Here is a 23101-nt window from a genome sequence, read left to right on the forward strand (position 1 = left end):
GTACCACAATCATTTATAGGAAGTGCTAATAAATTATCAGTTAAATATGTACAGTCATTATAAACTTCTAGTTGCTCTATGTTTCAAAATTGTTTTACAATGAAAAACTTACTATTAGACAAAGTCACTTACTTACCAAACGATGACCTTTCACACTTACAAGTACAAGTAGCATAACTGATGAGAATTTACTGTTTATGTCTTGTTTTAAGTATGTTTGATCTATTCCTTCTTCCATATTGTACAATGCTAGCTCAAGGCTGTTGTAAAATACGATCATGCAACGGATGAAAAACGAATTCAATTGCTAATAGCTGCAGGTGTATCTTACTGCTTCGCGGTTCTTGTCAACCACATTCATGGACCGCAACTGCGATGAGCATATTTGATTCAAATCTCGCATGTACTTGTTCAGATACTGACGTCCGTATTCTACAGTAGAACTAATAATAATTCGAGCTCAGCGTTGCATAGTACTATGCGGCCTTAGATGGGAAGCTAAAGTACGCGTGATAAAGTCATTCAAATTACCCAGTTACTTGGGCGTGGTTTCGATAAATAGTAGATAGGTACAGAGTCAATCTAGCGAATCCAACCACGTGCTTCACAAGTTACTTTCTTACATTGTAAGTAAATTGTTATACAATGTATAACTTAAGAGAGTCGTGATTTCCTGAATACAAAAAATATGGTGAATATGGAAGTTTGAATCTAGTGATACTGTAGGGAAGTCAGGATGGAATACGATATACGCAAACTCTTTAGAGTTGCAACATCAAATGGACCAATTCAGTCAATCTCTTTATTAAAATAGCTATATATATAGTACAATGTTGAGGCATTTGGGCGACGCGCAGACATTTTTGTTCCTTTTTAGGATCATTAAGCACCATCTTGACGGCAGTTACAGCCTTAAATCGATAATTTAAACACTTACACGCATAAAAACATGTTATTTCCAGTTGATAATTATGTCTCCTCTTACAAGTAGTTTGTCTTAGCCAGTACCCTATAGCTTTCTGTAGGTTGTCCTTCTGCTGAAAACACACCAGATATTCCAATGTAGAAGTTTTAAGGACGACCTCTATTCATTGTTGATTCAATTCATGGTACAAAATCCACAGCTTTGCCGAGATGTACCAGAATGATTTATAACTTACATTCCTCTTTTGTTGGCACAGTTTGTTGAAGTATATGTTAGCATGATAACATGAATTTTCATTGTGCACCACTCATGCTGTAGTTCATTGAGGTCGCAGCCAACTGTTTATCCAATAAAGGTGGAAAGTGATTCAATAAGAACTACAATTTATCATATCCATAATCTGACAATTCCTTAATCTAATCCGATCATTTGAATGGATCATATATACATATCAATGCTATAAGAGGGTTGTGGCTCATGATATTAAGGTTGATATGAAGCACACATATGGTACACAATAATACAAGAACATGCACAGAACAATCATTAGTAAGAAATATAATACAAAAAGCGTGAAACCCGCAAAGGACATAAGGTTTTGTTACAATCTCTAAAACATCCAAACAAACCTTTGATAAATGCGAAATTATGAGTCGATTGGACAAAATAAATCATGTCAAAGAAAACATTTTGCGTCTATTTCTTCAAATTATAAGTACTTCACAATATTCAAAGGTTAGCGAGCTCTAGATGCAACTTATAGTATCAATGTTGAATTTTCCTTTCGTAATGGGTAGCCTAAACGTTTGTTGGGATAACTGTAGAAGCCCATCAGTTAAAGACCAGGGACATAGTAAATAAAGGTATGCATTTATTTGTACTGTTCTATGGATAAATTGAAACTTATTGCATAGATGAAACAGCTCTACATTAGAATGGTTGAGTAAGGGAAGCCAGTAATGCATTTTTAGGTCAAGTTTATCACAATGATTAACACTGCATATTAAATTTAATTTCAATACAAGAATACTAGTATTGAATGCTTTGAGCATGTTTAGAATTAGAGGTTTCGGCAGTTCTTTGTGCATGAAACATAGTTTATGCTCTACTTTACTTGAATTAGAATGCCAAGTTTGTATTTTTGTTTTAATTCATGAAGAAATAATTTAATTTTCTACAAATGTAATTCAACGTGGATTGATATTTTGGTTTTTACATCTCACTAAAATGGATAAAAAAAATTCAAATTTTACATATTTATAATCTTAACCCATTTAATAATTCCTGCTTGACCAACATTGTGTCCAGCAAAGCTACAAACTGGCGAATTCATTCAAGTGAAACTTGATACTATCATAGAAAATTTAAAGGTCATATTATCAGTGGTGATTATGGGGTATCAGTGAAAATTTTGGAATAAATGGTGGCATCATGACCCTTCTCAAGAAGAAATACCTGAATGATAACTGGCCACTGTGTTGTTAATCACCTGTAACTTAGCCTGAGAGATGTCTTAAAGTCCAATTTCACTAATGAGGCAAGTTGTTTAAGTCACATTCAAATGATATTGAACCATGTATGAAGTTCTCATACTATTTACATAATTTATTCCTGTTTCCAACTGCCCCAGTCAATACAGTAATACGTGATAATTAATACATATTAACCAAACAATTTTTAGTTTGCTTTTATTAACTACAAAGGGCTACCTGTAATGTGCCCACAACGAAACCCTATTTTTAACATATAAGCCTACAGATTAACCACTGGACCACTGGGACACAATTTTCCGTTAAACATTTACATGTTATTATCTTTAGTGTTCTTCTACTAGAAGAAATAGTCTCCTCTTTCCTTCGGGTTTAATACATTTTATAGGCACGTTCAAAAGTCTGTGCCCTAGTTAGAGCATTTAGTTTTGAAAACTGTTTCTGATGCAATATTAATTTACTACAAGTGACAACTAGGCCTAAGAGTTAAGGCTCATCCTAAGGCAACATGGCTGTTGTCCCTGTAAAAGTGAGAAGCTATCTATAAAATACGACTGTCCAATTATAATCACAGTTCAATTTTTTTTTTCTTGTTGACAAATTGCTGCCATTGCCACAAGAAAGTCTGATAACTTCTTTCCCCCACAGTTATTCCAGTGTTAATCATTCATATGTTTTACCTTCTCCAAATTATTCAGACTAAGAATACCTTGGTGGAATGCAGATTGTAGCAAAATAGAGATCAAATAACACAAGGCATACACCATCTCTTGTGATACTTCAGTCAGAGGAGATTGACTCTTTACAAACGTATTTGTCTTAAAACACTGCATTCAATATTGCAAGAGGATCAGTCGATGAACATCTTGTTCCACTACTACTAAAGATAATTTTGCATCTAGTATATTTTTCTGTATTCATAATGTTCATTATAACTTTTTATGGGACTTTTTCTTATTCATGTCATTATACATTTGCAGCTTTGTTATGAAGTTAGGTGTAAGAAATATTGGTTTTGATTGAGAGAGAGAAAAAAACACTTTGTTCAGTCATCCCTAAAGGGATTAGAAAAATGCAGCACTCTTAAGTCGTTAGGAAATTACCAGAAAATATTGCAACCTTTCTTGTTGGACCACTGTGGATGTTACAGGATTCCTGTGATCATGACACGTTGCAAGGAAAACAGGTTTTCAGCAGAGATCTTTGAGAGCCTATTATAAGACAAAAGCTAAAAAACAAACAAACAACCCTGAATGATATGTGAGAGGAAGAATAAGGTAAGAAAGAAGTAAAGGAAAAACATCACATACTGCCAGTAAGAAATAAAACTTAGTTCTAAAGCTATGTTGTATAGTTTATAGTGATAAAAATAATTTCATGTTTAAATTGAAACAAGTCAACTTCTGATAGGAATAAGTAAAATCTTTAGCAAAGTTAAGTACAGGTAAAACATGGCCCCAGGAAAACAAGTAAATAATACTTAGTTGGATATATATTGTTAAACTCGAAGATATGTTGAACAAATTCATTGTAATAATTTGTCAACTGCTTGAAATGGAATTTCAGTTTAGAATCGACACGAGTCTACAAATATCAAAAAATAAATGAATAATACATTTAGATGGCAAGGTCCTTTCAATAATATCAACACTGATATCATTGTGCTTTGTTATACTGAGAAACATCTTTAATTCAGTAGTAATCACCTGTAATTGATATTACTTCATAATGTTTCTCTTTTAGAATTCCCATTGCTCACACCATAATCTTAATAGCTAAGGGCATAACATTTTTGGAATAGTCCACATAAATTCACTTAGATGTCTATCTTTATTGAAAATGATAGGGGCACAGACCCATTCTACACCTTGTCTGATGTCTACTGTATGGTACATACAATATCTGAACAGTAAGTACCTCTAACTTCCAGCTGATTTAGCAGTTTATATGTGGGTTGGAGGCCTATTTATAGCGTGTATGTTAACTAAGCTAGATTTAATTATTTTAAAATAATCATATGTTTGTACATGTATTTTTTTTCTCTAAAATGTGGACAATTAATGAGTTTTTTTACTAAGCATACGCAAATGAATGATTTTATTTTTCAATATGCACATGTTAACTGATAAACCAAAGTACTTGTAGGTAATGTTTTTACTTTCCTTTCTAGATCAAAGTACTTGAGGATAAAGTTTCTTTCATTTCATATATATATCATTGAGAATTTTGACACCATCTATTTGATCGAGAACTATGATGACAAAAATGTTTTGAACAGGAGAGATTAAGAATTCCTAAATTAATGAAAAAATACATAACTTTGTTAGAAGGTTTTGAGAGAGATAACAAACATTTGGGAAAAACCATTAATCTACTTGGTAATATATGAAAGTCTCATCATGTTTAATAACATTTTTTAATAAAATATACTGTTGGTCAATTCTTAAATAATAAATAAATAAATAAGACACTAATTAAAACGTTACAAGCATACTTAATAGATATACAATTGCATAAATACTGAGGTACAAACATTTGGTAACTTCATCTTTTCATCTTCAGATAGCAATTCTCATGTTTCCACATACAATTATAAATGTTAGTACATGTGGAAAACACACCATTTGGTAATCAAAAAAATTTTCTGATGATTATAAATTTTTTATAACATCAAAATATAGATTCTATAAAATGAATGACTTAAAAATACACATTTAAACATTCTGTTGACAAAGAACCAATATTCTAGTCTAAACACCTTTATAATCTGAACATTATTGCGACTAAAATAAATTTATTATGTTTTTCAATGAATAATTATCAATTTATGACGTTTTTTTTGTAATGGCTTTGTTTGCCTGCACAGTGAAGGCCTGTTTCTCAAAAGTTTTATGAAATAGACAAACGTATATGCATGGTTTATGCTGGTTAAAAAGTATGTTTCTATATTTAATGTTCACATGAAATTAGAATAAATTTCTAAATTTTAATAGGTTTTATAGGTTCAGTGGAAAGCCTCTGATTAATCAAAACTCATGCTCATCTTAATGCATTTGACCTTTGACATAATAAAACCTATTTACTAATGGCACTAACTTTATGATGCTGGTATTATAAAGCCTAAAAACATCATAGTTTCACATTTGTGCTTTCTCTTATTTAGAATACCACATTCTATTTACAATCAAATATAGTTTTCCTAAAATGTTTGTATTATATACATATTAATTCTATTATTATGAAATATGCATGAAAACAAAACTTAATTTTGAAACTGGCTCTAAATTTCAACTTTCAAAGCATTTGATTGCTACTTGATAAATTATCAATAATTTAAATAAAGTATAACTTTCACAAATATTTTGATATTTGTTTATAGTGGGAACTATATTTTGTAAAATCTTCAAATAAAACTCTCAAATATTTTAATGTTTCAATAGTTTAATTATACTTGTCAAAAGTTTCAAATTTTACTGAAGCCTGAAGGAAGTGAAATATCAAATATAATGGGTGGATTGATAGGTATATAATTGGTGTTGCATGTCGAACAGTTAACAAAGATTGTTTTATCATCTGTCGTGATGCCATATCCTGAAAAACAGATAAAGGGAATATATAAAAGAAAGCTAAAATTGTTTCAAATTTTATACAATTGAAATATAAGGCATAAGCTTATAAAAACTGCTTCCATTTGTACAAATTCACCCTTTTAGTTTTGTAATAGACCATAGCAAAACAAATTATAAAACTGCAATTAAATTAATTTTAAGTTCACCCTCTTAGTTTTGTTATAGGCCATAGCAAAACATATTATATAACTGCAATTAAATTAATTTAATGTTCATGTTTAAATGATGATATACAGTAGCCCAGTGCTACATTTTATAGTTCAGAAACCCTGCCAAAATACATCATGTATCACATCACCATCAAGATAAAGATCTTGCATACAAAATCTAATTCTCGTTTTTGTAAGTCCATTATAAATAACAAAAATTAGTTTCTAAAATGTATTTTATTTAGCATTTTGATATTATCTTCCTGCATCTTAATAACATGTGACACATGGGAAAAAAAAGTTCACCATTTTAACAAACTAACACCTGCTCCAAAAGGTGATGGTTTGACTTACACAAATTCTAACTCAGATTAATGCGTTTCATATTATATATTATAAAACTAATACAATTTCTGCAGTACTTTTGTTATTGCTACTAATTCTATTGTTCTTATGTTGTAAAATTAAAGCATTTTTTATTTGTATCATCAACTCATTTTCCACATTCCTTATAATCTTGAATATGAAATAAGACACCATATTATATAGTCATTGGAAATATATTGAACTACACTTGAAGCTAAATTATTCTGTTCCTTAACATGCTGTCTTAATCTTCTCATAAGACTGATATGTTCAATGCTAAATCTCACATATTACTCAGAATTTATAAGACACACAATCCTGATAAATATATCATAATGTTCAAAAAATAATGGCAATTTTTATATTAAATTTTCTATGACTTCATATATCATTGAGAAACTAAAGCTTTTTTCTATTCATTAGTGCTTTTATTTTTCCTAAAACTTTATTTCCAATATTTCAGATCCGTACAATTAATCACGGAAACAAAAAAGTTGCACAATTTTTTTTGCATGAATTCAAACTTGGTCATAATGCATCGTAAACAGCTTGCAATATCAACCAAGCATGGGGGAATGAAATCACCTCCAAATGCAAATTACAGCATTTTCACAATTTAAATCATTATGAACAAATTGGAAAAGTGAAAAAGCTCAGTCAGTAGGTTCCACAAGAACTTGGTGAAAAAAGAGAAACTACCATTTTGAACTGTGCTCTCGTGGATGTTTTACAAAAAAAGTGTCTCATTTCTTGACCAATTGTCACCTGTGAGGAAAAGTGGATTATTTACAGCAACAGAAAATAATGATCTGCACAATGATTCTATTGTGATAGGACTCCAAAATACTTTCAAAAGCACCAACAGAAGATTATGGTAACTGTATGGTGGTCTGCAGCTGGTATCTTCCATTACAGCTTTCTCAACCAGGGCCAGAATACCACTGCAGACGTTTACTGTCAAGAACTGAAAAAATGTATAGAAAGTTGCATGAAAAAATAACAGCATTAGTCAATCAAAGAGGACTAATCTTGCTTCATGGTAATAATCAGCCATACACTGCTCAAATGACTCTCCAGAAGCTCAACGAATTGGACTATGAAACATTGCCTCATCCTCCATATTCCCCAGACCTGTCACCCACCAACTATCACTTTTTTAAGCACTTGGACAAAATAGTTAATAACAGAGCAGCAGCAGAAAATGGCTTTAAAGAATTTTTGAGTTCTAGGACTTCAGTTTTATCATTATGGCATAAATAATCTTGTTTCTCATTGACAAAGGTTTGTAGCTTCATTAGGTTCCTACTGCAATTAATAATGTTACTTTTCAATTTTTTTATTTCTTATTAAAGTTAAACTTTAAAATCCACCATTATGTTTCAAACAACCTAATACTAATTCTACCTTTATTTCACTAACAGCCTCTTAAACAGTTAAAATCAAATTAATTTTTCATAATAGTATTCACCTTCCCTGTTACCAAACTGATGGACAATTGTATGAGTGAGAGTGACAGTTTCAACATTAAGTTAGAAAGAATAAATGTATGTAACTATTTTCTTAATATTAAACTTATTTTTGAAAACTATGAATTTGGGAAACTCTTTTTGCTCTACAGTTTTTATTAGGAAAGCTTAAAGACTGGTAATTCTGTGAACATAACAAGCGAAACATTGTAAAAATCTCTCAAAGATGATATGCCATAAAACTCATAAAACAGTCAAAACATGTATGAAAAGTCAAGTGTATGTAGGAGTGTGATGTACTCCAATATTAAACAGCCTGTGCTTTTCACACAAGGGCAAACAAAAAATAATGTTAAATTTTTGAGAAATCCACTACACATGTATTTTAACATGCTGTGTTTTCAATGCACATGCACAAACTGATAATTCTTCTTTCTGTGTAATTCAACATGTCTTAAGTGTTTATTTCTGTGTATTCAAAATCATAGGAAAAATACAGAGAATGTTTATACTGCAAATTTCTGTAGAAGATTAACTTTATCTTCTGGTACATAAATGAACATGTTATGCTTTCAAAGTGTACATATAATTACTGTACCTTCATGAATGTGGCCAAAAACATGATATTTGGGTTTCACACGATTTTGCACAGTGTTTAGAAGTTCTACACAGCCAGCATGTACACCTATTAAACAGTAATCACCATGACCAACAGGTGGAGTATGAGTAATTAGAACATCGACATCAGTCGGTATTTTATTCCATTTCTTTAAACAAGCTTTACCTCTGGGAAGATTAAAAGCTCCGTTCCTGAAAAATGGTTGCCTGGAAAATATATAAGGAAATATAAAACTGAAGCATGAACAAGGACAGTTTAATATACATAAACACACATGGTAATATTAAGAATAAACTACAACATCCAATACCATTTAACATTGAGTAATAAATACTCACCAAGGAGATCCATAAACTTTCAGCCCATGAATTTCAACTGCAGAATCCTCAAGATAAATACAGTTAGTGAGCAGGTTCTGTGGCTTGTTATTTGTACATTTTAAAGAATCATTGGAGTCCAACTGAAGATTTCCAGTATCACACTTGGAAGGATCAAATGTAAATTCATGGTTGCCAGCAATAACTATCTTGTATGTGTGAGGTAGAGCCCCTAAATACATACAACTTGACAACTAAATACATTGTTTTGATAATAATATATACATTTAAAATAAAGAATGTATAGTTCTGAATGTATATGTAGATTTAACTGTTTTCAAAGGAGTAAAGAAAGACATATTTAGTTTATATTCTATTTTATAGGAAGCTTCATCTTATTTCTTGTACAAAATTGTCTTAAAATTTTAACACATCATCACAACTGATGCAAAAATTAAAATAAGATCTTCCTCTATGTATTTAATCATGTAAAATATACTGACTGTAATGATCAGTGACAAATGCAATCTGGTTTAAATTTTGAAAAAAGTAACTCTTGAAATTTTTAATTTGAAATTGTGCATTAATTTACTTTGAATATCCAAAAAAGAATCTCCACAATGTTTGTTTATAAGTTGATGTTTTAGTAAATATCTAAATCAATAACAATTTCTTATGTTTATAAATCAAACATATCACAAATTGCTGTTGCAAGTTATTCATGCCATTAAGATGTATAATCTCAAACACAAAATAAAATTATGGTTTTTATCTGATAATCTAGCATTATTAAAAACAATAAAAAAAGTTACAATACAGTGTAGAATTATACGTAACAAGTAATAAAAACAACAATAGTCCATTTGACACAGGATAAAACAAAAGCTTCATCTCCCAGTTAAGGAGGGCAGTGGGGATATTCAGTTACTTTGACTAGTTCTTATTACATTTTTAAATATTAATATCACCATTCCCAATAATTAAACACCAAAAGGATACAGGCAATAAATAATTTGTTTTACCTTTGGGTGATAACTCATTACAATAATAAAATATCTGATCATACTGGGTGAAATTTTGAAATTATAATTGCTGTATTAAATATGTAAATATCTAAGTCAGTTTACTTACACATAATGCTTATTTTTAGCCATTTTTATTTGCATACTTTTTCAAATAGCAAAAGTAAAATAATTACATGAGCAATTTCTTGAATGAGAAAATTTTGTGATATATCGAGTGGTATAGAAACATGCAAGATAACTACCCATATGCATTCATGGAAAGTCCAACAAAAATTATGCAAATTCTATTAAACAAATTTTAAAAACTTAAAATAATAACATACTAAGATTTTTATCTACACATTCAATACGTATTTAGAAAACAATTTCAATTTTTCTGTTAGAGCTTATTTTAGAAGGTTGCATGACACGAATAATGTTAAAGAAAGAAAAATGTAGTGAATGCACACACTATAGAGTATGGCTACAAGGACCTGGCTTCTCTAATAAGTTTTGAGGGGAAAAGATTTCAAAATCTTCTATGGTTTTAAAAGTTTTTCTTTTGTTATTAAGCATGAAGCTACCCAATGGATTACAACTAATCACCCAGGAGGCTTCAAAGAGAGAGGGAGAAGGGCTGGTTGCATGATGTCTTGAGTTATATAATCTATAATTTCTATGATTCAGGAAAAACCATACATTTCATGCCATCATCATTCTATACTTTGCTGAGCAGGTGACAGTGCTGGAGATGTTTTACACCTGGACACCACAGCCTCCCACCCAATATTCAAATGTCTCTCTACTATACTGTATGAAAAACATGTTGCTAAAAACATATCAACAGAAAATGGAGAAAGTATTTATTATGTAAAAATGGGAATTTTTTTTTATATGTAGAGAAGTCAGCAGATATATAGAAGTGGAAATTTTGCTCAATAAATATATTGAAAATAAAACCTTATTTGATGATATACAGTATACAGTATTTACATCTAAACAGCAAAACACACTGCTCTCTTTTCTGTCTGTCAGATTAAACACATCAAGCATCTGAACCCAAGCAAAAATAGTTTCCAAAAGTTATTAATGACAGAGTAGACTTAACATTATGCTGAACACAACTTTTTGTTACTCACTTTACAATATTAACATATTGATGTATATTAAAATAAAAGTTTAATTAGTAAAAGCCTACTTCCTTCATAAGAAAGTTTTATCTCAGAGCCTTTCTGGCTCTTGTTACACAATTGGATGCACAGCTTAAACAATATTAGATGTATTTTGACAGGGTTCTTGAAAATGTCCTGTTTAAAGAGTAAAACTAAAAGTAAGAGTAAATAATATTTTTATTTCTTGCTTTTAAAGTTCATATGTTATTCTATGTTGTAGCCTATACAGAGCATATTTCTTCTTGTGATTCATGGCATGCATATAATTTGACTGTACAAATTGCAATGTTAATCATCTCTTATGTGACATCACTTTAGTGTCTCCATTTACTATATAGTGGTGTAAGTGGTTAAAACTGATGACCCCTCCAGGCAGTCTTCAGACTCTTTGGGAAAATTAGTGGAGTATGTAGTTCCTTTCATACTTTATACATTAATTCTAATTTTGAGAAAAAAACAATTACATCTCTCATGGCTATAACTATAAAATAATTCCACACCATTAAAGAAATGTTTCACATCCTCACCATTTTCTAATGACTAGATAATGTGACATTCTTTATTGTGCACTTTGTTCACATAATGTGTAACATTCCCATAATTTAAAAAAAACCAAATGTGGTATTGTCATTAACCCGAACCTACTCACATGTGTTTATAACATACACTAATCATAATGTCCATACATGGCAACTTAATGATAAGTTTTCTTTGTATTTGCTTCAAAACTCAAAGAATTCCCACGAAACTGGTTAAAATCAATCATTTTCTAAGGAAAATACACAGGGTACTCCAAGAGTAATTAACAGAATTAATTATAATTTGGATATTACTTTAATTTACATGTACATGTTTTTAATACTGAGATGTGTCATTAGGACATGCAGTATACTTAATACATAAAAATGTTTCTAGGTGTAAAAATATTTACATTGAAAATAAATTTAAAGTCAAGGAAATGTCTAAGTTTCTTTCCACCTAGTAACCTATTTTTCCGAGTCATTCTCCTAAAATATTGCACATGCTTTCTTTTGGGAAAGACTGTTGTAGAGTAAAGCACATTTGATTCAGGTACATAGCAATCTTTTTCACCGATAAATCAGATATATTTAGGTTAGATACTCTCTTATATTTCTGCTAATAAGACCAAACTGTGATAAAGGTAGTGCATGCACCTTGAAAATAACAAAAGTAAGCGATTAATGGTAAAATATGTATTAGAAATAGAAGTTTAGATTAGGCTTAGGATGCATAATTGTACTTTTAGGCTTAGCTGTAAATCATCTTAATGGTAGATAGTACAACAGGTTAAATACATTGTTTTAGTAGACAAATATTATCTAAACACTATTTACTTATCTCTTCATGTTTTAAGGATTATATTGTTTACTTGAGTTGAGTTTAGATCTATTAGTTTAAATTCAGTTCAAAAGTATACATGTGTATAGGTTATAACAATACAAGCCATCTGGGAGCTAGTGTGGATTCATTAACCATCTGTCAACAGATGACCCATTGAAAAATACCATCAGGACATGATGTGTTTCCATTTTCAACAGGGCTATCACATCCCAACTCTCAAGAAAGCTTCTCTGGAACTAGCCTTCTTAAGAATACTATAAGACAGTAGAGTAGACTAGTGCCCAAATGTAGGGGCACAAATAACAATATCCAAGCAGCCACTAATGGCAGATATTTTAGTCAAAATATAAAATTTGTGGAGATTACTCCTCCCAGAAGCCACTCCACCACCATTAAAACAGCTCCAGGACCAGCCACAGCAACAACTGAAGTTCCAATGTATGCTCCTGACAGATATCACCAACTAACCTAAATTAATACAAAGCCACACTAAGACCAGGCTACTAAATGGACAAAAGCATAGAGCTGTACAACAGTGACAGTGGCAAGCCTTGGAGGTGAGCAGAGCTAGAGACAGAAATATGGCTGCTCTGAGCTGAGCTAGCTCAAACACACAGTGTTAGCAAGGACCAGGAATTATTGCTGGTTGATTATTACTTGTATAAAAGATCAACTGCTGCACTGGAAGACCAGCTGTTGAAATTAAGGTAGAAGTAAATGAATTTTAAACTTACATTATTTTGTATAATTTGTTATATATGTATAATTCAATTTGTTTTCTGTTTCTCTTACAAGTAACATCTTTGCCATTGATGGCTGCTTGAATATTATTTGTGCCCCTGCATTTGGCATTAGTCTACTCTTTAAAGTCTTATTCTTGAGAAGGCAAGCTCCAGAGAAGTAATGTTAATCAGTGCTTTATTTTTATTTTCTGTATTCCTTATTACATAGTGTGCTTTTTACTTTATGTATGTTATCACCTTTTGTTTTGTATTTCCAAATATGTGGGTTTAGCCTGTGCAAATATATAAAATTCTTCTGTGGTGTATGTATTGTGTAATTACAGTACAGCATTATCAATTTTTCTGCATAAATTGCCTTTATGAAGAAGCCCGAGTTCTCAATATGCAAATATGTGCAAGATTGTATCAACACACATCATTTTCAGGTGTATTGTGGTATAGAACATAATGGAAATTCACCATTCCCTGCAAATGGATTTGTGTAATTTTGTATTCAGTTATGATTTGTTTTAATCTTTTTTCAGACTAGTGGGGGATCATCAATATCTCTTGATGTTTTTCTTTCATAAAATTGAAGTACTTAATTAAATTACATGAAATTTAATACCAATTGACTAAACAGTGTCTAATGTGGGCTTTAAAAATTGTTTCTAAATATCCATGAAAACCAGGTGAGAACCCATAATAAGTAATTATGGAACCAGGAAAGAACCAAAATAGTTGGTGTAAATAGTGCAGGAAGTGTACTGCTAAGTTTCTACATGATCAAAGACAAGAAAAATGGTATACAACAACTTGGCAGCTAAGACACAGAGGATATTCAGTGCTCTTGTGAGAATATGAGAAATGAAAGCAGACTTATGTTAAAGATAAGTTCATGGAATTTTGTCATACCCACCACAGGAAGAATATCACCACCTATGCAAAGGTCTGGATCAGGATAAAAACCACACTGGTAGCAAATGATTTTAGAAGAGAAGATGAAACTATTTTCCCTGGTCCAGCCAAAAAGCGAGTTAGATCAGTCTGAAACTGCTGCCCAAGAAACCTCATGCTCAACAACTGACAAGAAAAGTTGTGAATAATGATGGGTAAATGGTCACACAACCCATATAAATGGAGGTTATACAAAATGTCAAACCTTCATGTAGTATCATAAACCTACTTGAGATAAAAAATGATTAAATAAAAGATGCTCCATCTCGAGGAGGGCTTCCTTGATAGAGACTGAAATGAATAAGGTGGCCCTTGGTGGCACTATCAATGAAAACTACACTGGGCAGGCAAGAGAAGATTGTTTCATTGAACAAACAAACAAGACAAGCATTAGACACTCTCCAAAACCTTACAGAGACAGCTACTCAAAGTAACTGGATGATAATTAGAAGAAATCTTGGGATCCTTCCTAGTCTTTGCAAAAGGAAGAACAATAGCCACATGCCATGCACAAAGAGAGACATTATTCTCCCAAACCCAGTTAAAAACAACCAGAGTGATAGAGTGCAGCATCTCATAGTGATCATCAGGTCTTACCAATATACTGTCAGACCAATAAAAAGCAAGTTTAAGTTTGCGACAGATTTAATATCATATATCTATTTTAATATCAAAAGTTTATTTAAGTTAAATTTACATATATAAATGTATATAGCTTACACTGTTAAATCTGTATTGTGAAATTCCTGCCTATTCACTAAATTTGTAGGAAATTCTCAAGTGTAAGAATCAACAACGTACACCCTTGTGCAAATTAATTGAAACAAATGGTTATTTTACAATATTTTCAGCATGGCAGCCAGTGATTTCCTTTAATTGTCATTTTTTCACACAGATGGCGTCATTAGCTGTGTTTTGCAGTATAGTCGACCTATTTTTGGGATATATGACGAAGTTTTGAGGAATATTACGTCATTCAAAATTGCGTTATAAGGGCAAGGAGACCAATCAAAAAACAATTTATTACCAACTCAATGAAGAAAAATGGTATCAATAGAGTCTGTAATACAAGAACTGGATGCAAGAATAATGAAGGAAGGTGTTATTCAGTGACAAGACTCATTTCTTCGTACAGGGTCAAAGAAGTTTGCATGTTTGCAGATCTCCAGGTGAGAAACTTCGAGAATCTCACATCAATCAGTTCGTAAAACATCCTTTGAAGAAGATGTTTTGGGGCTTTTTCAGCTACTATGGCATCAGAGGCTTACATATCATAGAAGGTATGATGTGAGGACCACAGTATATTGAGTTTTGCAGAGAAGAGTCATTCCAGAATTGAAAAAGAGATTTCCAGATGGATCTGGCATTTTTCAGCAAGATCTGGCTCTGTGCCACACATCAAAACTTGTGAAGAATTTTATGACTACAACGAGAATAAAGATGCTGGACTGGCCTGGAAACTCTCTGGACTTAAATCCTATTGAACATCTTTGGGCGATTTGAAAAGAAAAACTTCGGGGAAAAGACTGTACTGTGAAAGATAAGCTAATTGAGGCCATAATTGAGGTGTGGTACTGCAATCCAAAAATTAGTAAAGATTGCAGTGAACTCATAGACTCGATGCCAAAGCGGATTAATGATCTTCTGAAAAATAAAGATGGTCATATCATGTATTAATTTGTGAGTAATTTTTGGATTCTCAGAAATAAAATGCAAAAAATTGAAAAAAATAATTTTCTGTCTTGTTTCAATTAATTTGCACAAGGGTGTACGTCCAAATGTAAACACTGGCATGTCATCTATACTGTTGCACAAGCTAAGTTTCAAGAAACATTCCTCATGTCTAAAAAATATAACTTATGCTATGCACCAGGAGACAGTATATATCATTGGTTTGCTATAGTTAGGCTGTTGTAAACCTTGAAAGCTAGAACTGTGATTAACACTTATTAATACAGAACTTCAAATATTTGACCAAGATTGTCCCTATATTTTGAAAAGTATGTTACTTAACTTCATTGGATTTGTATCGAACATTATTATTTTTGTGAAAAGAAAACATAACTTTTTCAGTGGAAAACTTTAGTGTGACCAGTGAAGAAAGAAGGAAACAGAACTAATTAGCTCCTTATTAAACAAACTGTACCTAAATCAACTTAGAATTAACTCACTCCTTCAGAACCCTTAGTAAGATATGAAAGAAGTTCCAGACCAAATAAAAAACTCAATATTGTTTGTAAAGCCAACTTCTTTTCATTGTAGGTACATACTGTTCTGGATCATTCACCTATAGTATCACATGTGAACTTCTCAAAGGAAAGATTTCTGTAAAGTAGAACATAATATGTAAAAAGAGACATCAATGTTTTATCTTGGCAGATTAGATAATAACATAAGGTTTCAACCTCTCTTAGATTTTGTTAGGTATAATACACATATTGGGAAATAATAGCACCATTGTCTCATACTTATAATGCTGTATTTATTTCAGTCTGAAACAGTTCTTTATAGACTTTTACTTTTCTATTAAGTTCTCACACTTATTATCTCTTTTTTATATTGCATAAAAGCTCTCATTAGGATTCAGTATAGTATATATGGTGTAGTTAAACATTATTATATACTCTTCTTTATTTTTATTTAGAAATATTTATTAATAAATAAGTATTTTTTTGCTTATATACTGTACCAAGTTGCTTTCAGATATTACAATTCAGTTAGAGACAGGGAATAAAGTGTAACTCCATATGACATTTTCTGTTTAACCTGCTGATATTCTGTAGAACCTACTTAATTACTCATAAAGGTAAACAGCACGCTTAAGAATACCATATATAAAAAGTAACAGTAGAAGTACAAGTAACAAAACCATGGGCTTCATCCTATGTTTTAAAAGCCTAAGAAACAATCTCATAAGGTCAAGCTGTTAATTTTAATTATTATCACCACACATTCTGGCATGTGATACTAAAGCAATGAACCAATCACACTTTAATTTTACAATATCACTGTTGTTTTATTCAATCTATTTACTAAAAATAAGTACAAAGCTAAATTTATTGTTTAATTTGGTTCAATAGGGCTCAATTTTGCCTCATCTATAAGATTTTGCTGAAATGGCATTTCTTCTGGTACACAGTGTTTTTGTTGTTGAAAAATGCTTTCTAGATGATCCTTAAATTGATCCATATTCCTTTGTTTTTCAGTACATTATGTACAATGGATATATCTATTTTGGAGGTTTTAAAACTATGATCTGATCACATCTTTATCATTCAAGTTTATGAATATTTTGCAAAGGGGATGTGCTTAATCTTTTCAAAAATGATATATTTTGGTGGCATCACACTACTTATAAAATGCCTAACAATGATACATACTGTTCTACTGCAACTTTATATAGGCTGTGGTTGTCATGTGACTTGGTGATTTGTATATTTAAAACAATTTTAATGCATGGCATTCAACCCTCATTATAAGAATATTACCCATACAGAGATAAGTTTACCATATGAATAGTATAATAAAACCTTAAAAGTTCTTATTATTAATTTCATTTTATGAAATAATGCATTTCAAGGATTCTTTATAATTAAGGCTGAAGGAAAATATATGTAATCAGCTATTATTGTATTCTATCATTGAATGGGTTCTTTTGGATAATTTTATAAAAATAATGTCAAGTTCAATTTATGTAATTGTAACAAATTAATTAGTCTATTCCCCATGATGTTTGTTAAGGTTATATTCACTTGAAGCTCTAAGTTAAAATACAACATTTCATCAGTAAGTCCAAGGCTAATGATACCTACAACTAACTTCATTAGCATTAATCGATAAACAAACCAGTACCTGAATAACTCTTGCTACTAACACGGAATAACTATCACACACTTAATTTAAACTTTCATGGATGATCATTAACTCTCATTCATCACTGATTATTTTATTCATATTTATATTGTATACTTATTTCTATCTTCTCCAACAACCAAGAAATTTCTCGACCTCAATTCATGCACCTTCTAGTAAACATATAAATTAAAACTTTAAATACAGCTTACATCAATTGAAATTAGTAGTAATTACTAAAGGCCATGTACATACAAGAAAGATCTTCAATAACTTCGTATTTTAGCCTACACATAGAGCTTTGAATATATTTAATCATCTTGTCTTGGTCAGTGTTTGATTGTGTTATCCGTGACCTGTAAGGGTCAGGTACTATTCAGATCTCCTCCTCCCTTTACTATTTTTGGCTTTGCTTGTTTGTTTGTTGAATTTCACATAAAACTGCACTAGTTTTGAAATGATGGAATATAAGGAGAGCATGAGTCACTATACAACTCACCACCATGTCTTTGGCTACATTCAATAACAAATAATGGGGTTGACATTCACATAATAACACCCACACAAAAAGGTGAGCATGTGTGATGACAGAATTCAAGCTGGCAACCCAAATTCCGAGTCAAAGCTCTGTGTGCCATGTCAAGCCTCTTCTGGCTTTGTCATCAACTTTCAGGAGTTATATTAACATGTCATTAAATTCAAAACTTAAGAATATGTCCATTAGCCTGGAATTAAAATTAACTTTTATTGCATAATGCTCTTGAATCATAAAAATAAGTAGAATAAATTATAAGTCATGTACCACACTTGAATTTTGTGCAATAATAAAAATGTATCAATTTAACAGTCATAATTACTTTCCAATTTTCCATCCATGGAATCACATTTCGTTTTAAATATATACTCTCTGAATAACTATAAAAACTTACCCAAAAATTTGTTAAATTCCTCTACCTCTTCCACAAATCCAAATTTTGTGAAATCTCCAGCATGAATAAATACATCACCAGAAGGAATAGGCCATTTTTTAAAAGATGTGAAGGAATGTGTATCAGACATACATACAAAACGAACTTTGTTTGGGTTGACTGGTAAAGCAAGTGGTATGGGCTGAACTTTACGAATAACCTGAAATTTTCTCAATTCCTCCCATGCTTTTGAAGGGTTTTTGGTAAAATGATGTATTTCAATACTGGCCTCCTTTAAACTGTCATGTGACATTAAGACTCTGAAAAAAATAATATATTAATAAATAAACCCATTTTGGTTTCTTGTAACAACTATATAAACCCACAAATTTATTAAAGATATGGGGATATAGCCTGATATTTTAGATTGTATAAACTTACTGGAAGATTATCATTAGATTTTGTACAGAAACAAGTGTAAGAAATATTATAAACCTTACAAACTTAAATGCCTTACTCTTTACTTACTTTCTAGTTGCTCAGCAATAAGTCTGATGGTTTATAACACTAACAATTGGGTTTCATTATGCACAGTTTTATATTTAACATCTTCAAACTATAGCACAGTAAGTCAAAAGATTTTTATTCTATATATCTACTGAACAATCTCATACAGTTCACCCTAGACCTTATCTTTCTCTTCACAAAAGAACCAAGATATCTTAACATATCATTACAAGATAACTCTTCCATCCCTGAAATTGGTCTAGTATGGTAAATGAAAATGTCATGTGTTTCTTTCTTGTTGTTGTAATATACTATTTATTCTGAATTTGTTCTTTCTTTTGTTTATGAATATGTGCAAGGTTCATATAACATGTCATCATCAAGAAAACATTAAACTGATCTTGTTTCAAGTTTTAATTCTTTTTCCTTGTGTCTTTGTTGTTCTCAAAATTAGATAATACTCTTGTCTCCTATGGAGAATATTGTTTAACTTCATTCATTTTGTAATGATTTCAACAGCAATGTCCTTCAACAGTTGCTCACTTGACGTCTAAAGGTTATGGCCCCATCTAAGTTCTAATACGAATAACAAGTCACATGGGTAGTGCACACTGTTGTCAACAAAGGCAAAGGTTCTAGAAAACTAAAGAATGTTGAATTTAAAGAGTGTGGTACATATGACTTCAGCTTAAATGGTAGAAAGAGCTAGTAAAAGCCATTGTTCAATGTAAGCAAGCAGCAAGCCCATACAGGGTTTCATTTTAATAATAAAGATTGTGTATATTTGTTTTACACTTCATTAAAAAAAACTCAGTAAGAGATTTAGTACTATTAAATAATCAATACCAGTAAATCTACATAATATGGCTTTAAAGCTGGCTCATTTTACCTCAGTATACCACAATAGTAAAGAGCCTTTTAATCTTTTTTAGTAAGTCAATATCCTTTCTTAAATAAGAAGACCAAATGTACATAATATTCAAAATGAGGTGCCAAACTGGGGTTTACATAGAGATAATTACCTCATTTGACTTGTAACCAATATGTCTATAAATATATTACCAAAAGAAAGAAGTGATATATTAAAATACCAGAGTACTTTCTAAATGGCCTGAGCAACTTACATTTACTATTAGTAAACTACCAGGTGTTTAAGGTAATTGGTTCACAATGTGTGGATCACAGGTTTGAATCCCCTTCCCACCAAACATACTTACCCTTTCAGTTGTTGGAGCATTATAATGTGATGGTTGATCCCACTATTTGTTGAAAGAAGTGTAGCCCAAGAGTTGTAGGTTGGTAGTGATGACTAGCTGCCTTCCCTCTATTCTTTCACTACTAAATTGGGAATGGCTAGCGTAGATAATCCTTGCGTAGTTTTCCAACAATTTGATGTCCTTTCTAAGGTAAGGAGCCTCAGACTAAACATAATCTATGAAATAACATTATAACTTCTTTGGAACTGTTTCAGTATTTTTCTAAATACAACCTAAATATTATTTGTCCTATAGCTTGCAACAGTATGTTTTTCATGACTTAAGAGACTGACCAATCAGAACACTAATATCCTCTCCTCAATAACGCTGTTAAGGTTATTCTCATCTAAATCATACTCATAATTCAAATTGATATCCCACATGCATCATCTAGAAGTTATTATAATCCAGTTACTATTTATCAATATTTGCCCCACTCACCAAATAATTCAAATCCTTTTGTAAGAAAGTAGTATCTTTCTCATAGCCAGTAACATTAAAAACTTTAGTGTCATCAGCTAATTTAAATAATTTATTGACCATTACTTCATCAATATCATTGGTGTAAATTAAAAGGAGCAAAAGTCCTAATGTTGAGCTCCGAGTAAATTTACATAAATCCTCTGTTTTTACCATTTAGCTAGTTTTCTATATAATCCAACCTGTCACCAACTTACATACAACATTTTTAGTAGGCATTTTATGTGATATCTTGTCAAATACTTTCTGAAAATTCAGGCAACCAATTCACACCTAAACCCTCATCTACATAAATAGTAACCTTTTCAAAGAATTTTCTCTTAGCAAAACCCAGTTGACTATCCAATAAAATTCTAACTTTGTTAAATGACTTTGCAAAGCATCTTTTATCAGACTTTCCAAAGCTTTTCTCAGAAATTTTAAGAATGATAAAAGATTGTTAAGATTTTTTTTTCCCTAGTGACACAATGCTAACTATCCAACAAAATTGCAAACTTGTTAAATATTAGGTCAATTTTTATCATCTCCAAAGAAAAGTAACATAAGCAAACTTCCAGTCTTCTGGCACTTTCTGACTTTTCAAGGACTCAAGCAAAATAATAGCAAATGACTCATATATCCAACTCCTTAACCTTTTTATAAAGCTTGGAGTAAAGATTATCAGGCCAAGAGCTCTATTATTTTTTAAATTTTTTATTAACAACTCAGAATCGATATAATAATCTTATGTAATCTCATTTCCATCTAGCAACTGTTCAGAAAGACAAGTATTATTATATATCATAACCTGTTTGTTCAAACTGTTGGCCTAAATAATAAAGTGTCTTCGTTATGTGTAGTTTGTAAACTAATTTTACAATTGCTATTTTGATCTACCACACCACTAAAACAACAAATTACTTATTTATTAAATACAAGTTTCACAAATTTCTTAATTTAATACCTGCATAACCTACAGTTTATTACTAAACAACTCAATTTCAACTACGTGAGTATCAAAAGACAAGGAGAAAAATAATAAAAATCCAGTAACGTTGACAACTTAAAAAGCACACAGTACAATCATACGAATTTGGAGAGGAGTATACTAGATGGTCTGCAAAATTACACAAAATAACAATATAAATATCGATCACAAATAATGATCATGCACTTACCTCTAATAAACAACAAAGTTTAATAATTAACAAATATATATATATTAAATATACTGAAATCTAACCGGTTTCACAAGTTTTATTAATCTTTAATGAATCCTAATGTTCTTTGCTTTCTTGTTACATCATCTTATTTCGTATAATTTTGTATTGTTAAATTAAGTTACGTATACATATTTTACCGCTAGGAGAACCTCGTATCTATAAACTGTTACAGAACAGTAAAAGTACAAGTAAAATAAAAGATATTACGATTTACATATGAATGTTCTGTCAGTTTTTGTCTGTTTTTATGAAACCCCAAGCAGAGATGGCCAAGTGGTCATAATTAACCAGACAGATGGTTGAGAAACATTGCACTATGTAACACGTGTTCTCGTGCAAGCAGCTGTTGAAACAAGATAATTTTATTCTTGAGCTAGTTACACATTGATATTTCCTTGCTTTTCCATAACTTGTGATGTTGGACAAATTAATTAGGTCTGACCTAAACGTCTTTTGTTTGTTTTGAATTTCACGCAAAAGGCTAGTCTTTTATCAACGAATAGTGGGATTTACCACACATAATAACGCCCTCAGTCCTGAATTATTTGATGAGACGGGGATTCAAACCCGCGATCATCAGATTGGATGTCGAGCGCCCTAACTACCTGGCTATGCAGGATCCCGTTTTTTAAAAGATACCATTAATCGTTTAAAGACGATCTGTACCGTCTTGATTTTTGTTTTCTCACAATGAAATTATTTAACACTTTGAGCGAAC

The 23101-nt window shown here is 31.2% G+C and overlaps 1 protein-coding gene across 5 annotated transcripts; it reads right to left on the minus strand.

Annotated features, from left to right (window-relative positions):
- Positions 1-788: 788 nt before the first annotated feature.
- On the minus strand, positions 789-22495 carry LOC143225634 (metallophosphoesterase domain-containing protein 1-like). Of its 5 annotated transcripts, none has more exons than XM_076455406.1 (6): positions 22339-22493; positions 20663-20877; positions 18960-19258; positions 8983-9193; positions 8624-8850; positions 789-6006 (listed from the first exon to the last, which is right to left on the minus strand). In XM_076455406.1, the coding sequence occupies exons 2-6, from the start codon at positions 20680-20682 to the stop codon at positions 5879-5881; spliced, it is 885 nt and encodes a 294-aa protein (XP_076311521.1). In that variant the 5' UTR covers positions 20683-20877; positions 22339-22493; the 3' UTR covers positions 789-5878. The 5 variants fall into 5 exon arrangements, with proteins under 5 accessions (XP_076311521.1, XP_076311522.1, XP_076311523.1 ...); XM_076455407.1 differs by having other exon boundaries at positions 22404-22479; XM_076455408.1 differs by lacking the exon at positions 22339-22493 and adding an exon at positions 22125-22259.
- Positions 22496-23101: the final 606 nt, after the last annotated feature.

This window comes from Tachypleus tridentatus, chromosome 9, assembly GCF_004210375.1.
Source record: "Tachypleus tridentatus isolate NWPU-2018 chromosome 9, ASM421037v1, whole genome shotgun sequence".
Taxonomy (NCBI): domain Eukaryota; kingdom Metazoa; phylum Arthropoda; class Merostomata; order Xiphosura; family Limulidae; genus Tachypleus; species Tachypleus tridentatus.

What these genes read in the sequence shown, in the direction of transcription:
- LOC143225634 (XM_076455406.1), bottom strand. Translation starts at nt 20,682, where the DNA reads ATGCTCCAACAACTGAAAGG. An exon ending in GGAATTTAACAAATTTTTGG is followed by an intron (nt 9,194 to 18,959) that starts GTAAGTTTTTAT and finishes GTATGTATTTAG; the next exon opens with GGGCTCTACCTCACACATAC. An exon ending in TTTTGGCCACATTCATGAAG is followed by an intron (nt 6,007 to 8,623) that starts GTACAGTAATTA and finishes TCTGTTTTTCAG; the next exon opens with GATATGGCATCACGACAGAT.